The sequence below is a fragment of the Schistocerca serialis genome, chromosome 2 (assembly GCF_023864345.2).
Source record: "Schistocerca serialis cubense isolate TAMUIC-IGC-003099 chromosome 2, iqSchSeri2.2, whole genome shotgun sequence".
Taxonomy (NCBI): Eukaryota; Metazoa; Arthropoda; class Insecta; order Orthoptera; family Acrididae; genus Schistocerca; species Schistocerca serialis.
Window position 1 is genome coordinate 776,808,424 of NC_064639.1, and position 17,247 is coordinate 776,825,670.

At 38.7% G+C, this 17,247-nt stretch overlaps 1 protein-coding gene across 1 annotated transcript in view; it reads left to right on the top strand.

The window, feature by feature from the left end:
- The window catches only part of LOC126458002 (ATP-binding cassette sub-family C member 4-like), a 120,778-nt gene that overhangs the window by 28,645 nt on the left and 74,886 nt on the right, over positions 1-17,247 (top strand). The window contains exons 8-10 of the mRNA XM_050094775.1: positions 9,843-10,026; positions 12,485-12,664; positions 14,853-15,067. Coding sequence (XP_049950732.1) covers positions 9,843-10,026; positions 12,485-12,664; positions 14,853-15,067 — 579 coding nt within the window. The remainder of the gene's footprint in view (positions 1-9,842; positions 10,027-12,484; positions 12,665-14,852; positions 15,068-17,247) is intronic.

Genomic DNA, 17,247 nt, shown 5'->3' on the forward strand with positions numbered 1-17,247 from the left:
GTCCGATGGAGCATGAAACGTGACTCATCTCCAAAGCCACCTGTCTCCACTTACTGGACGCCCAGTCCCGGTACTGGCCTGCGAATTCTAGGCTTCTCACCGCTGAACAAAGGTCAGCATGGAATGCATGGACTAGGCGCCTACTGCGGAGGCCCACACGTAGCAGCGTTCGCTGAACGGTCGTTGATGGGACACTGTTAATAGCCCCTTGGTTCATCTGGTCGGTCTGTTGCTCAACAGTTACACGTTTATCGACTGTGCACATCTCCACAACTATAATTCACACCTGTCATCTATTGCTCGTAGTGCATTACAGCCACCTCGGCACTGGTTTTGGATAGCACAGATTTGTCGCGCACAGCAGCACGTCTAGAGTTTAGAGACTTAGCCATTTCGGAAACACTTCCACCCGTCGCTCGAAAGCCAATGATCATACACATTTGGACATGCGACAAGTCTCTCTGTTTCGCCAATACGACAACGACTGCACTGTTCTCCGCGTCCCCCTGATGTGCTTCATGTAGCCTCCACTGCTAGTGCTGCCACACGGCGACTGTGAGTGGTTAGTGTACGTTGACGTCGAGCATACGCTGTGGTAACATTGATTTGACTGGAGCGTGTATATATTTTTTCATTAACATATATCTTGTACTCAAACACAATGATTGATATCTGGCGGTCTGCATTGTTGAGCAGCGTTTGGTTTCGCCAATAATTAGTGTCGAACAACAGGAGTTCTTCAGCAGCATCATGCTCATTCTCTTATCATGCCTTATTTAAGCGAACTAGTGCTCCGCTCTGATAACAAGGATGTTGACGGACATCGATTCGAATCTTCATTCCATCTGATACTCCTGTTGTTCTGTTCTCAGCTTGCTGAGATCGGTCTATAAAGAACAGAGAATTCTTCAATGATCAACACTGTCAAGTTCTACATGGCTAAGCATCGAAATAGATGGAGGTCAAATAAAACTGGACTGGAAGACCTTTATAAGTCTGACACGAAATAAGTTACCTTAATTAAAGTAGCAGGAGATGTGTTCTTAATAGAAAATGCTGGTAATCACCACCACTGATACTGATGCAGAAACCACTATATTTTGTCACAAAATGCTGAATAACTTCTCAGGCCACTTTTATTTATTGCTGCATGAGCGAAGGAAGGGCATTTCAGAAATGTGGACAATGTACATCTGACAGCACAAAAAATGGCCTGGGTGATAATTGAATTACCCGCCATGTTGGATAGGAAACCAGTCTCATCACTGGTTGCACAGATCTGCTCAGAAAAGCAAAGAACACTTGTAATTGTGAGTGTACTAGAAGGATTAACACCAAATGGCTCTGAGCACTATGGGACTCAACTGCTGAGGTCATTAATCCCCTAGAACTTAGAACTAGTTAAACCGAACTAACCTAAGGACATCACACACATCCATGCCCGAGGCAGGATTCGAACCTGCGACCGTAGCGGTCTCGCGGTTCCAGACTGCAGATTAACACCTTTTCGACACTTAGCATAAGGACGCACCCTCCAAAACACGCAAGAAAACTGCGTCGCGGCATTTATAGCGTTAATTCGTGGCGTTACAGACCTAGTAAAGGCACTTCATTTCATAACAGAAATATATAAATGTCGACAGCTGTACCATAATGCATTCGTAGCTCAGAGATATACCGGTACGGTAGTTCAACTAGTTCGGTCAAAAAAAGAAGTTGGAAAAAAGTGGCATAGTCGGTGATCTACTAGGCAACTGCCTGGCGACAAAGTTTGATGTGTCCAGTTTTTTTGCGTTACTACGTTAATTCGTTTAATTACTAGAAATCACGAAATTAATAGAAAGAACACTTCACAGGCACAGCATGCGACTTAGTTACCACCTAATATCTCTTCACAGGCCTTTAACTTCAATGTCTGCAGCTTGCGAGAAAAGACGTCTATGAGGTGAGTAACAAATGTCTCAGACTCTGCCATCTACTTCCACACAGCTAGTGTAATGTTCCACAAATCATCTTGTGCTATTGACGCGGGGTCTGGTCAGTTTTCTCGCATGGTCCGAATTGTCATTTTTAGTAGGGTTTAGGTTTGGTGCAGGAAGAGGCCAAACGAAAAGGGACATCTCAATCTGTTTTACAAACAACGCTAGCACGATCGTTGACTTGCGTATAGGGAATTGGTCCTGTTGGAAACAGATTACGCCCTCAGGATGTAGTTGTCGCACTGATGGGGCCATAATATTGCTCATAAGATGGACAGCATCAAGTCAACTATCAATCTTGTGAAGCATTCCAAGTCCACGGGAACACATCCAGCCTCAAACTGCCACCGAAAGAAGGCCACTGCGACATAACTCATGGGTGTATCCGGGACTGAAACGGATGTGTTGTCTGTATACTCGTACCGGGCCATGATCCACTGTGGACTATACCAATTCGTTGGGAACATCACATGTTGCAAGTCACGACTGACATTGCCCTTGGCAAAAGTTAATCGGTAGAGTCGACCATTATCATGGAGCATCTCACTAATGGCAGCATCTTTACTAGTTAGCCCGGCCTCTCAAAGCCGGCAGCGAACCGTATCCGCCGACCTGGAAAACGCGGTAGTACGTTTCAACTGCACAGTTGACAAGTTCATTATCCTGGACAAGTGCTGTTACACGCTAAAGTCCAATTTCCACACGTCTTCTGGTTTCTCCAGTATCTCGGCAACGTATTATATATTGTCATCCCATCGACTCAGGAATGCCACCCCATGCCCTAGCCTCCGAGACTGTCAGCTTCGGTTCCTCCACAAGAGCAATGATGTGAGCACGAATAGACTGCTAGGATGAGGCATGGCGCACGAATAATGTGACTCAACTGAAAGCGATGTGGTGCAGTTATTTGACGTCAGGACAAATGTTGTGCATGCAGGCCAGAATCACTACGACTGATATTGTGTAATATCAATGAAACCGTGCAAATGATTCTTATGCATAATGTCAAACCGTGCGACCGCTACGATCGCAGGTTCGAATCCTGCCTCGGGCATGGATGTGTGTGATGTCCTTAGGTTAGTTAGGTTTAAGTAGTTCTAATTCTAGAGGACTGATGACCACAGCGGTTAAGTACCATAGTGCTCAGAGCCATAATGTCAAACAGAGGTAGTAAATTTAGTTTTCCAGCTCCAGGAAGGTCATTCTCCACCAGAAGTGACTTTCATTGATTCATAGACAAAATTCAGTCTCATATTTAGTGGCAAATTAACTGCACTTCATTGAAATGTCGACATGTGTTTCACATAATACGATGGTGGGGTCCATAAAAAATAAATTGTTAAACCAGAAAAATTTGTTGCTTGTGGTGCAAAAGAAAATCAGAGGGATTCAAAACAGGAGACGCTTCACATATCTACATCCACATCATACTCCGCAAGCTACCTAATAGTGTATGGCGGAGGGTCCTTTCGGTACCAGTATCTGATCCCTCCAACCCTGTTCCACTCGTGAATAGTGCATGGGATGAATGATGGCCCGTAAGCCTCTGTATTAGCTCTAATTTCTCGAATTTTCTCCTCGTAGTCAGTACGCGAGGTGAACGTGGGGGACATTACTATGTTGCCTGACTCCACCTGTAAAGTGATGTCCCGAAATTTCAATAGTAAATCTCTCCGTGATGCACAACGCCTCTCTTGTAACGTCTGCCATTGGAGTTTATTTAGCAACTCCGTAACGCTCTCTCGCCAGCTAAACGATACCGTGACGAAACGCGCCGCACTTCGTTTGATCTTCTCTATCTTCTACATCAGTCCTACCTGATAGGGATCCCAGATAGAATAACAGTACTCAAGAATCGGCCGAACTAGCGTCTTATAAGCCACTTCTTTCGTGGATGAGTTACATTTCCTTAAGATTCTTCCGATGAATCTGAGTCTGGTGTCTGCTTTTCCCAGTATCTGTTTTATATGGTCATTCCACTAAAGGTCGCTCTGGATAGTTACACCTGGATATTTTATAGCAGACGCTATCTTCAGCTGTTTGTCGTCAATAGTGCAGCTGTACAGCAGTGGATTTCCTTATAAAACATATGAATCCTATACCTTTTTTATTCAGCTACAAAAGCTGTTTACAACATTATATCTATTTTATTAACATGCACTATATCTATAGATAAAACCAGGATATTCTATTTGAAGAAAAGAGTTTGTGTATTCTAGGAACAGATTTGTAATACTGCCAAGATCAGTTTTCTGTAATTTTTGAGTAATGTTTCCTTGTCTGTATGTCACAATAATATATAAAAAATATGACTGGTTATATTTCATTCACATCAAAGCTGTATCAAACCTTAAATCTTACTGTGTAATAGGTTTAAAACAAAGTGCAGGGCTATAGATAGAGAGATGCTGAATGAAATACATTTGGCTGTCAAGAGAGTAATGTGTGATGCCTTCAATAATTCCTATAGAAGAAAACTGTCAAGTGATTTTTCACAAAAACCAAAGAAATTCTGGGCATATTTAAAGTCTGTTTGTGGCACCAAAGTTGCTTTCCAGTCCCTAGCAAATGAGACAGAAATGGAAATCGAGGGTATCAACTAATAGCTGAAATGCTTAACTCCATTTTCAAATGTTCCTTTACAAAGGAAAAACCCAAGAGAACTGCTCCAATTTAATACTTGTACCATTGAAAAGATGAATGAAATAAGTATTATTGTCAGTTGTGTTGAGAAACAGCTGAAGTTGTTAAAATTGAACAAAGCTCCAGGCCCTTATGGAATCCCTGCCAGATTCTATACTGAATTTGTGGCTGAATTAGCCTCTCTTCTAGCTATAATCTATTATAGTTCCCTCAAACAAACAACCATATCCCGTTCTTGGAAAAGAGCACAGGTCACATCCATCTACAAGAAGAGTAGTAGAAACGATCCACATAACTACTGACATTGTCCTTGACATAAATTTGTTGTAGAATCTCAGATCATACTCTGAGCTGAAACATAATCAGGTATCTTTAATGGAACAACCTCCTCAATACCAACCAGCATGGATTTCTAAAACATCAATCATGTGAAACCCAACTCACACTTTTCTCACAATAAACACTGAAAGCTTTGGATCAAGGTAACCAGGTAGATGCAGTATTTCTTCATCTGCAAAAAGCTTTTGACTCAGTACTACACCTATGTTTATTGTCAAAAGTATGATCAAAAGGGGTATCATATGAAATTTGTGACTGGATAGAGGACTTTTTGGTAGGGAGGACACAGCATGTTATCTTGGTTGGAGAGTCATCATCAGATGTAGAAGTAACTTTGGGTGTGCCCTAGGGAAGTGTGTTAGGCCCATTTATGTTCATATTTTATATTAATGACCTTGTAGACAATATTAATAGTAAAATCAGCCTTTTTGCAGATGATGCAGTTATCTATAATGAAGTACTATCTGAAAGAAGCTAGGCCTACATAAATATTCAGTCAGATCTTGATAAGATTTCAACATGGTGCATAGATTGGCAACTTGCTCTAAACGTTCAGAAATGTAAAATTTTGCTCTTCATAAAATGGAAAAATGCAGTATCCTATGACTACAATATCAATGACTCACTGTTGGAATCAGCCAACTCATAAAAATACCTGGGTGTAAAACTTTGTAGGGATATGAAATGGAATGATAACATAGGTTCAGTCATGAGTAAAGCAGTTGGTAGACTTTGGTTTATTACTAGAACACCAGGGAAGGGCAATCAGTCTACAAAGGAGACTGCTTACAAATCACTCATTCTCCTATCCTAGAATATTGCTAAAGTGTGTGGGACATGTACCAGAGAGTACTAACAGGAGATATTGAATATATACAGAGAAGGGCAGCACTAATAGCCACAGGTTTGATTAACCTGTGAGAGAGTGTCACAGAGAATTGAAGGAACTGAACTGGAAGACTCTTGAAGATAGGCATAAACTATCCCAAAAAAGTCTGTTAACAATGTTTCAAGAACTGACTTTAAATGATGACTCTAGGAATATGCTACAACCCACTATGTATCACTCACATAGGGATTGTGAGGATAAGATTAGAATAATAGCTGCGTGCACAGAGGGATTCACACAATATTCTTCTGACACTCCATACATGAATGGAACCAGAAGAAACCCTAATAACTGGTATGATGTGATGTACCCTCTGCCATGCACCTCACGGTGGTTTGCAGAGTACAGATGTAGGTGTAGATGTGATTCTGCCAGCCAAATTTTGTACTGTCAAGTGTAAATATTCATCATCTCCACTTTTATATTTTGGGAGGTAAGTGAGAGTGGATACCACATTCCTGGTCCATCACAAACCATCCCAGCATTGAATTGCTGTGAATAATTACTATACTGAAATTTTTGTTAGAGGATTCCAGTGATATGAAAATAGCAACAGACTAGGAGTGTGTTAACAAATGTCTACATTCTTCCACAAATACATATGAGGAAGGTTACTACCCACAACAACAAACTGAAAATGCAAAATGCTAACTCAGAAAGGATGCTCTGACTTCAAAAGTGTACTAAAACAAATATAGAAAAGTAGTGTATTTAGCAGCCATTGGTACGTATTTCTGTAATCTGGTGCAAGTCAGCATTCTAAAACTTTCAGTAAATATTTGCACATCCAAATCAAAATTCTGTGTAAACTAGTACCTGATCATTGTGTTTTTATTAGAGAATGTCTTTCCTGTTAAGCATGCAATGTAAATTTTGCAGTGCCAAGTTTCACCAAGTACCATTTGAGGCACTTTTTCCTGTCCCAAAATAAAGCTCAAGGATGTCAATGTCTGACTGTTGTTGGTTGGGCATATTGAAACCTGATTTTTTTTCTCTGATACTTAACAGCGTACTCTTGTCTTATGCATAACAAATGCAATGCCTCCCACACACCAATTTTTTTAATACAGTGTTCATTGTGTATTACACATAAAATAGAAGAAAGACAGCAAGGACGGTCTGGGCATGTCAAAAGAATTGATGAAAATATTCAAGAAAGTACTTTCATGGCAACCTCCTGGAAGGAGAAGAAGACCATGAAAATTGTGGCAAAGTGGTATCAAGGAAGCGATGGAGAGAAGCGAAATGGAAGAGGATGAGGAAAAATGTTGAGATTGAGGCATTTGGTGACAGAGATGTGTAATACAGAGACAGCAGTAGGATCCCTGCAACAAGGAAGGAGTTATTTCTGTCAAATGTCAAATCACCACTGTGGACCAAACTGAACAAGACATGGCTCGAACTCTCTGTGGCAGGTAAATGGACAGCAAGAGCTGAAGTATTTAGCATGGATGGATGGACTCTTCATTTGTGGGTATAAGTTTTTGGAGGATCTAACTTCAGGCTGAGATCTTCTTCTTTCTAGAGAACATATAGCCTTTTTAGTATATAAAAATATAATCCATGGTCACTCCCTGACATTTAATTTGCTAATCACTTTAATAAACAAACAAATGTTCACAAACACAAAACATTAAAATGTCTAATTATTATAGAGGGTGTTTCAAAGTCAGTGTGACAAACATCTAGGGGTGATAGATCACATAATGGAGAGCAACTATCATTAGAGACAAAATATTCATCCATGCTTCCTGGAGACATCAGGTGTCTATAATAATTGATTGTGCCTCTGAGAGGTATCAGGGTGTCAGTATTCTGTGGTGTTCGTGTGCAATGTGTATTGCCTATAAACTAGTCATATACTCCAAAGGAAAGTTGGTAGGTCAAGCTTCTAAAATGTCTTTTTCCACAAAGAGCCACACATACTTCAGGTTTTTTTGGTTGAAAATCTATCAGTTTATCTATCATATGCACCACAACTGGTTAGTAGTACCTGCTAGTTTGGTGAAATCATATTGTCCCATGGCTAGAAAATCAGTAAGATGGGACCTCACCTCCCAGGAAATGCCAGTGAACATTTTGTCTGCAGCAAAAGTTGTTCCCTGTAACAAGATGTTTTTCACAAAGGCTTTTAAACACCCTGTATATCTAGACACTCTTGTTTGTTGTAGAAATCACCATCACATAAAAGTGATCTCTTTTATGTTATTCACAGGATAATAGTTTGACAACTATACTTTGGATAACTTCCATCACAAAAATCATCACTAACACAACATGCAAAAATGGCTGAGGTGTTCAAAAATACCCACAAATTATTGCTTTCCATTTGATCTGTTATCAACATTAACAGATTTGCATACACGTTACAGCTGGTAGTTGTTTCTACCTAGTACGATGCCTTTGTTTTATCTAAGTTTACTGGTGCTAATTCATAAAGATCAGGTCAAAGTGCTAGTGTCATTTAATGTTACTTCAATTGGTATAGCTAGCAGGTTTTGTTACAATGCCTCAAACATAATTTAACAGAGATGTTTATACTGAACCATACTCAGTGTTGTCCATTACTTAATATCAAAATTTAGAACTGTGAGGATATGAAGGTTAGGAATTGGGTAAACGATTGGACTGTGGAGTCCTGCCAAATCAGCAAGAGGATTAAGAAATGGTGCCAGTCTGCCATATTTAGTCAAGATGCCTCTAACACAGCAGTGTCCTTGAAGCTTTAGACATTCATGTGCATACATCAAAAGCTTGTCAGGAACAATCTGGTAAGACAGTCATCATATGATGATCTTATTTATACACAGGTTCATGGTCTCAGTGTACATTTCAAAAGAAAACATTACCCATTGCAAGCCAGAATTTATTTTCTTTTATTTGCTATTGACCAATTTTGACAAGTATAGTAATTATCAAGCAACATACAAAATATCTTGTTGTGGCATGTTGCTAGAGATATTTCATATATTGCTTGATAATGACTAAACAGTCAAAACTGGCCAACAACAAATGAAAAAAAATTTACAGCCTATAGCAGACGATGTTTTCATTTGAAAAAAGTCATAATATGTGTCGAAAGACCAATAAGGTTCTTCTGCTATGGAGTAGTCAACTAATGGAAATATCAGAATTAGTACTGAACTCCTTAGGCAGTGAATACTAAGTAACTAGGATTTTTAAGGCAAATGTAGTGAAGTGATCTGTGATTTTGGCTCTTCGCAAATCATCTTGGTAAAGAATATCATGTAGAGATTATTGGGGATTCTGGTTACAGTTTTCACTGAAATTTCAGTTATGGATTTGAGTATGAAATTCGGCACATCACTGAGAATGCTCCTTCCACTAATGTAAAAATTTAGTCACCGTTGGCAATACGACAAGCTCTACATGAAATATTCTTCCCAAACTATAAGAGTGAATTTCAGTTTTCTCTCAACAGGGCAGGCAATCACACACATGTGTGACTGATGCATCACCCCTCACATAGTTACATACACATGGCATGCTTTACATTCTAATGTTTCTGGACAGATGTTACATGCATGAGCAATTCCCAGAAGCACTCAGTGTTACCAAAGCAGTGTCTGCTCAATCCATGTGAGTTCTGACATTTTCACTAGTTCATTTTTAGAATAAATCTCTCTGAAAGAAGTGCTGATAAACATCTGCAGGCACAATTGCACTAATTAGTGGAAAATTAAAAATTAAAAATTATTGCACTGCCCTTAACAGTCTTTTGAGCGCTGAGTTTCAGCAGTAGATTTGAATGAGTAGTTATCTAAAATGTAGTTCTAACTCCATACCCTGGGTGTTACTTAGGTTTAGACTCAGCTTTCAGTTAGCATCTTCTGCACAGAGTTGCTACTGTAAATACCTGTGTGAACACATATTTATAAATTAATTATAGAGGCTGATAAGATCTGGTTGTAATCATTTAATATGCTACTGTTGCCTAATAATAAGATAAGCTGTTTACTTGTGTGTTTCAGGGCTGTTTATCGCGATGCAGATGTATATCTTCTTGATGATCCACTCTCAGCAGTGGACACCCATGTGGGAAAACATCTGTTTGAGGAATGCATTGTAAAATTTTTGCATCATAAAACAAGAATACTTGTGACACATCAAATACAAAATCTACCTCATACGGATCATGTTGTGCTAATTGATGCAGTAAGTATGTTGTGAGTTTATACTCATATAACAAGAGCATTAAGTCTTGAGTGTCAAGAGTTACACCCAGAAATAAAATACTAGGTCTTATATTTTTGATTTCAACAATTTTCTAAATATTTATCTCACTGATGTGTCAGTTTTATGATTCGTTTTGTGTGTGTGCGTGGAGGTGGGGGAGGGGAGGTGTCTGTGTGTGTGTGTGTGTGTGTGTGTGTGTGGGGAGGGGGGGAGAGGTTGGAAAATTATTATGTAATGTAGTTGAGAGAAATTCATGGAAATTCTGCACCAGCATGTAAGAACTTATCAGAGAGATTGTGCATGGTCATATAAATACTGCAGATTTGACTTGTGCTGGTTTCTTCTGATGAAATGGTTCATAAAAATTGTTAAAATATGGTAAAAGTTCACCTCAAATTAAGATTCATGAGGTTATTCAGACTTTTGGTACCTCATTTGAATGAATATGTAATATGTTGAATGGTTCTGCATGAAGAAACTGACTGCTTGATGGGCTTAGCATTGATCGCCTCCCAACTGTAAATATTTGAGCATAGACATTTCAGAATCTTGTTTGTAAAAGTTGAAGTATATTCCAAAGAACTTCTGTCATCATTATATGGATTGAGATGAAACGTGCTTCCACCTGGAGATGAATCTGCAGTTAAAATAGTAAGTACCAAATATGAGAAGGAAAAATAAAAGGAAATAAAGAGTAATGTATAATCATGTTTGTCTGTTTAGAAAAGCATAAAAGAGTGTGTGGGTTTACTATATAATGTTCTTGGACCATTTGAATAGTTAGTTGAGCCCTAAAAACTACAAGTAGCATGCCAAATATTGCTCTTTCTGCTGGATACTGTTATGCCAAAAGTGCACGAGTTCAGCAAAGAAATAATTTCTTATGTACTGCAACAGTCCATAAGGGTTTGAGACAGGATTAGCAAAAAGCAGAAAATGATTAAAAAGGTGGTCTTAATACATCATGTGTTCAACATATTCCCCCGTCCCCCTCCCCACTAGACTGCAAAACACATACCATTGTGACAACCATGTAAAACTGTCAGAAAAGTTCTTCTGTGGAATGTTGTTCAACTCACATCAACTCAGCAGTGGACTGAACGTTGGTTATGCCATCAAAGCATTGAGCCTTCATGAATTTCTACACTTTGTCATTTAGAGACAAGTTCTTATTGATAACACCAAGTCTTGCCACCTGTGATCATTTTTCCCAGGAATGAACTGTCTGTGAATTGCATTTCAATCAAGTTGCAGCAGATACCCACATTCATTTTTGTCCAGGAGTCAAGGTGTGTGGGGCAAACTTGGTGCATACTTTTCTCTTTTTCAAAACGTTCTAGAGAATATCTTGAACACTTGATGTAGAAAAATTGCTGTATTGTGAATTGTGAAACAACAATGTTGACTCATTATGGTCACATGTCAACTACTGAGATTGCTTGCTTACAACAGAGTGGTCAAATGCACATCTGTTGTTACAGTTGTTAGTTCAAGCAGCCATGATAGCTACTGCACTTATGCCACTAATATGCCAGGAATAAAACCAGTCTTAGGTCTTTTTGGATGGATGGTGCATCTTATTTCTCAGATTTAGACATGTGATTCTTTTTTTCCCTGTTTCCTGAATTTAAAAAAAAATCGCTTGGAGATACAATATGCTCACCAAATGAGGAGATGACCTATGCTGTAGACAACCATAAAAAGATTCCAAAACAAATTTGTTTCTGAGCAAATAAAAAAACTGAATTTTTCAGGACAAAATGCAGTAGTTCCTCTGAAATCATATTGTGAAATCGAAATATTTTGCAACAATAAATGTTTCTTGCATTTCTTAACTCAGTATATGACTCCATATTCTCAACTATCTCACAATGAATAGCACGCACATTTTATAACAACAAAGAGGCATATTGAAAACTCTGGTATAATGTGGATAATTTAGGAGTAATGGAGACCACTCACTGAATATTAGCCTAGAAACATTTAGTTGCTGACAAGTGCACAGTTGCATCCACACACACACACACACACACACACAGAGAGAGAGAGAGAGAGAGAGAGAGAGAGAGAGAGAGAAAGGGGATGTGTGGGGGGGGGGGGGGGTGCTATAGACAGAGAGAGAGACAAAATTATGCCAAATACTTTGCTGCATACATACAAGTCTCTCATTGTGAGTTAAATAAGAATAAAAGTTAATAGTGTTTAATCAAAAGGATGCATGTACTCTCTTCATGCACAGTCCATCTTTTTTATCATTTTAGGATTATAGTTTGCATATTACTGTTAATTTTGTTTTTCCACTGCAGTTGCATAATGTTTATATGAGTATGTGGCTATTATGATCTATATATAAGGCACATTGCTGGAAATATTTCTTCTTTAAACCATCAAACAGTATCACTGATTTTGTACAATAATTATGTTTTTTATCCAACAGGGGAAAGTCAAAATTCAAGGGTTATATGCATCAGTTGTACAAAACCCAGAGTATGCAATGATGCTGAGCCTTTCAGGAAAAAACACAGATGAAGATGAGTCTGAAGAGAATAAATCATCACAAACATTTGGTAGGCAGCTTTCGAGATTCTCCAGGCAAATATCTCGAGCATCCACACGTGTGAGTAACATTTAGGGACCCATATGGTTGTCTACTTTTAAAGAGCTCCATTCTCAATGTGTGCTGTGTGTGAGGATATAGTTTACATTTGTTACTGGCATTATTCTGTTATAGCAAAAAGTACATGCATTTTTAAGAGAAAAATTTTTAACAATGGATTTCATCTTTTGCTGTATCAAATTAAAAATGCAACAGGAGTTTGCATGTCTGCCTTCTTTTCTATCAAATTTTAACTACCAAAATTACTCTATATGCTCATGTGACAATCCCATCCTCCTATACCTGAAACTATACATAACAATACAAAACAATGGCATTATATTTTCATGGATTTGTCAATAATCATCTCTTTTCCAGCTGAATCATCCAAATTATGCATTATCAGATGCTATTTATTATCCTGCCAATAGATAATATTCCTCTACTGTCTCAGAACTAATATTAGTAACTGTAGGGTAGTATTCAATTATTTCCTGATGCTCACAAGATCAAATGACACAGTTTTACATCTAGAAGGTTTAACGGTTGGAAAATACCCTGAAACATTACTATAATGACATCCATGAATTATCTCACACTAAAATTCACATACTTGTTGGATCTCTTAGTTTGTTCCTATATTGCTTATCCTCCAAATGTTCATAGCAGTTTCATTTCGTAACATTACTCTTGTCACCTTCAAAGACTCTTTGGCCAAATATTCTCTCTGATGCATCAACTCTCTACCCCCTATCTTCATTTACGTATAAAAATTTCACCTAGTAATATTGTCATCTGATATCTGTTGGTCCAAGCCTTTTTGTTTTCATCATTATTGAGGCCCCCTTCTGTTCCACAAATACTTTTCATACATGCAGCCATTCAGACATTGAATATGCAGCATAAAAATGTCCAGGAAACTCATTACCTCGTTTCTTATGATATTAATTTCCTTAGTGATTGAGAGTAAGCATTTTACTTTTAAGGTGCACCTATACAAAATGCAGTGTGGGCTACAATGCTTCTCTTTTGCATAAATATTTTTATTTATTGACTAGAGATGCGTTTCTTGGAGTCCCAGGATATTGGATACACTATTGAAATCAGCTCTGCCTTCCTCAACACAACACATCATTTGGTAAAAAATCTAACACAAACGTATATATTCAGTACACATAGTGTGGGACACAATGCCATTTTCACAAGGCATATGAGTACATACTATATGTCATGAAGTATCTGAAAACAGCTCTGGCAGTTGTCAAGATTTTACACTAAAATGAAATTCACAACCTAGTTGGATATCCAAATGTATTTATATTATGTTTCACAGGGGAAAGTTTGAAAGTATGCAATAATTTTAACATTTTTCTAGTTGTCACACTTTTGTTTTCAGTAATCATCAAACATACTTTTTCTTACCCTGTAAGTGTGAAAGGGATCTGTTTCTGTTTTAGCTATAATACTCTATACAAATACTTCATCATACTCATCAGAGCCTACACACAATGCAAACATCCAGTCAACCTGAAGCCCATTGTTGTCAGTAGGCTTCATACCTATTATTTACGGCATTGATCAACACAAAGAATAGAAGGGTATTTTGCACTTCACTTAACACTTGCCTGATATCAACACAATAGGCAGTTCTTAAAAAAATGCGAAGCTTGTTTTAAGTTACATTAAAAGAAGAAACTGACTGTTGTGTGCTGGTCTTGATCTCATGCTGTAAGAGCAAAAAAATGTCTGTTTAAAAACGGCTTACAAATGATATGAACAGTAAAAACACTTATTTTGATGGTAACAAGTTTCGGTCACTTTTTGATCACCTTCACCCATGATGGTAGGCGGTGGCTCTGAATGGAGAAGGTGTTGCAACTCCATGGACGTCAACTGGAATTAATGTCCATGGAATCACAACACCCACTCCATTCACCAGCACCACACACTATCACAGTATGGTGGTCGAGGGATGATCAAATTCTGACCAAAATTGGCTACTATCGAAATAAATGCTTCTGCAGTTGAGACTGTTTATAATCCATTCTTAAAGTACTTTAACCCAGGAAACTGTTTCTCCATGAGAAATGTTCTCAAAAATTACTAAAATGTTAGTAACATGTTGTTTTTTTAGTTGTCTTTAAACAGACCAAAAGCATGAAAATAACATATGTTTCTGTGAAGTAATATTACTCATTATTTTTTCAAGAGCGCATCTTCATACCACGGATCGCTGATAGAAGAAGAAGAGGATGAAGAAGCACCAGACATGATGGAAGCTACAACTAAAGGAGTGGTGAAAAAGTCCCCATATGTTGGCTACTTCAGATCCGGAACCAACTACTTCGTCATTTTTATGATAATTCTGCTCTTTGCTTTGGCTCAAACCCTTGCCAGTGGATCTGATTACTTTATTTCTTATTGGTTAGTCCTAAAAATTTATACTGATAAGTCATGTATTACAAATGTGTGTGGTTGTCGTAGCACTAGCTTATGTCATTTCAGTGACAACTTCTGTGTGGTGTCTGGAGTGAAGCCTATATCCTTCATATGTGAATTTTGGTCCAATAATTTTCCTGATATTTTTTTCTTTCTCCTGTGAGGATCTTCTCTCAGTCACCCTTGGTGAGTAGCATCAGAGTCTCGCAGGCGTATAGCACCTCAGGTTTGATTACAGTATGTGGTGACGAATTTAGATGGAGGTCATAAACATTTTTTGTTGTAGATACCCTGTGTTTTGTACAACCTGGTGTTCTGCATGATTTTCTCCTTTCCTGTCAGTTCGAGCACTTCCCCTAGGTATTTAAAATGTGCTGCTCTGTGAATCTTGCCATATTTTGTGTTTAAATTCACTAAGTTGAATTTTGTGCAGAAGAACTCTGTTTTTTGGAAGGAGATCTGTAGCCCTACTTTTTCTGAGCACTCTTTGAGTACTTCTATCTGCCTGATTGCTGTTGTTTAATTGTCTGCAAGTAGTGCAAGGTCATCTGCGAAGGCTAAACAGCCAACTTCCAGTTCATCCTTGGGTCGCCTAGTTGCATTGGCTTCCAGTATCCTCGTAATTTCAGCTATTTCTCTCATTCCTTAATGACTTTGTCCAATACTAGGATGAAGAGGTGTAGTGAGAGACCATCACCTTGATGCAAGCCTGTCCTGATCTCAAGAGGTTCTGAGGTTTCCCCTCTAAATTTCACTTTTGATGTCGTGTTTGTTAGTGTCAGTTTGATCAGCCACAAAAAAGTGTCTTGTTGTCCAGACCTTGTTTGTATAGGATTTTGAACAATGACTGGTGGTCAACAGAATCATACACTTTCTTAAAGTCAATAAATTTCATATGACTGGCATATTTCTGATTTTTTATTTTCAGCATAATCTTCAAATTGATGATTTGTTTTGCACAGGAGCAACCAGGTCAGAAGCCCTGCCTGGTACTTGCTGATCTTGTGTTCCAGCTGGTCCTGTGTCCTTCTGAGTAGTCATGCCAAAAGGACCTTGTATGTGACTTGTAGAAGGGAAGTGCCCCTGTTTACATCTGTGCAGTCACCTTTTTTATGTAATGGGTGAGTCAGTGTGCATTTCCAGTCACCTGGCAGCTTTTCTGATATCCAGACGTCTGTGATAATCTGTGTGAGTTCTGTAAGTGAGTGTCCTCCAAGGTTTTTCAGTAGCTTGGCCACTATACCATCTTCATCAGATGTTCTGTTGTTTTTGAGTTTGAGGATGTCTCTGTGGACCTCCTCTTGTGTTAGGGGTGGTGAGTCTGTGTGCTCCTCTGCCAGCTCTTCCTCTAGGAATCTCTCTGTGGGTTCTGGGCAATTCAAAAGTTCTGAGAAATACTGTGCCAACACCTTGCAGTTATCCTTTTTTGTCAGTGCCAATTTTCCATCACTTTTCCTGAAGCAGAGGTTCAGTGGTGTGTATCCTCGGATTTGCCCTGCAAAGATCCTGTAGAAATCTCTTGTGTTGTAGTTACAGAAATTGTCTGCTATGGAATCTAACTGTTCTTTCATGAATTTTCTTTTGAATTGCCTGATAATTTTTGAGGTTCTTTTTCATGTTTCATTGAAAGCCTGTAAATTTTCTGGGGATTTTTGTCTATTGTATTTCTGGTATGCAACTTTCCTAGTGACAAGTGCATTCTCACAGTTGGTGTACCACCAAGGCTGTTTGGTGTTCTTCTTCAGAGGAATGAGGGCTCGTGCTTTTTCTGTGATTTTCCAGTGGGAATTTTGCCAGTCATTTACACATTCTTTTTCCCATGCTTCTTTCACTTCAGATTCTTTGATTTTTCTTTGTGCCAAATTTTGGTAAGGGGGATCTCTTTCTGTACTGGATAAAAGATCGCCACATAGTAGATTTGGAACTCACACAACTGCTTGACTGGTGAGCACCAGGTTTTCTGTTTTCTGGGGTCTTTTCTGAGGGATGTCAACATGAGCTTGAGGTTGTTCTGTTGGCAGAGTTCTATGAGCTGTGTGCCATTTTTGTTAGTAAATTTATGTGCTGGATAATTGCTGACTGTTTTCCTGCATCGTTTTTATCCGCCAATCTGTGCCTTAAAGTTGCCCAGGAGGAGTTTGACGTCATCTCTTGGGACTTTGGAG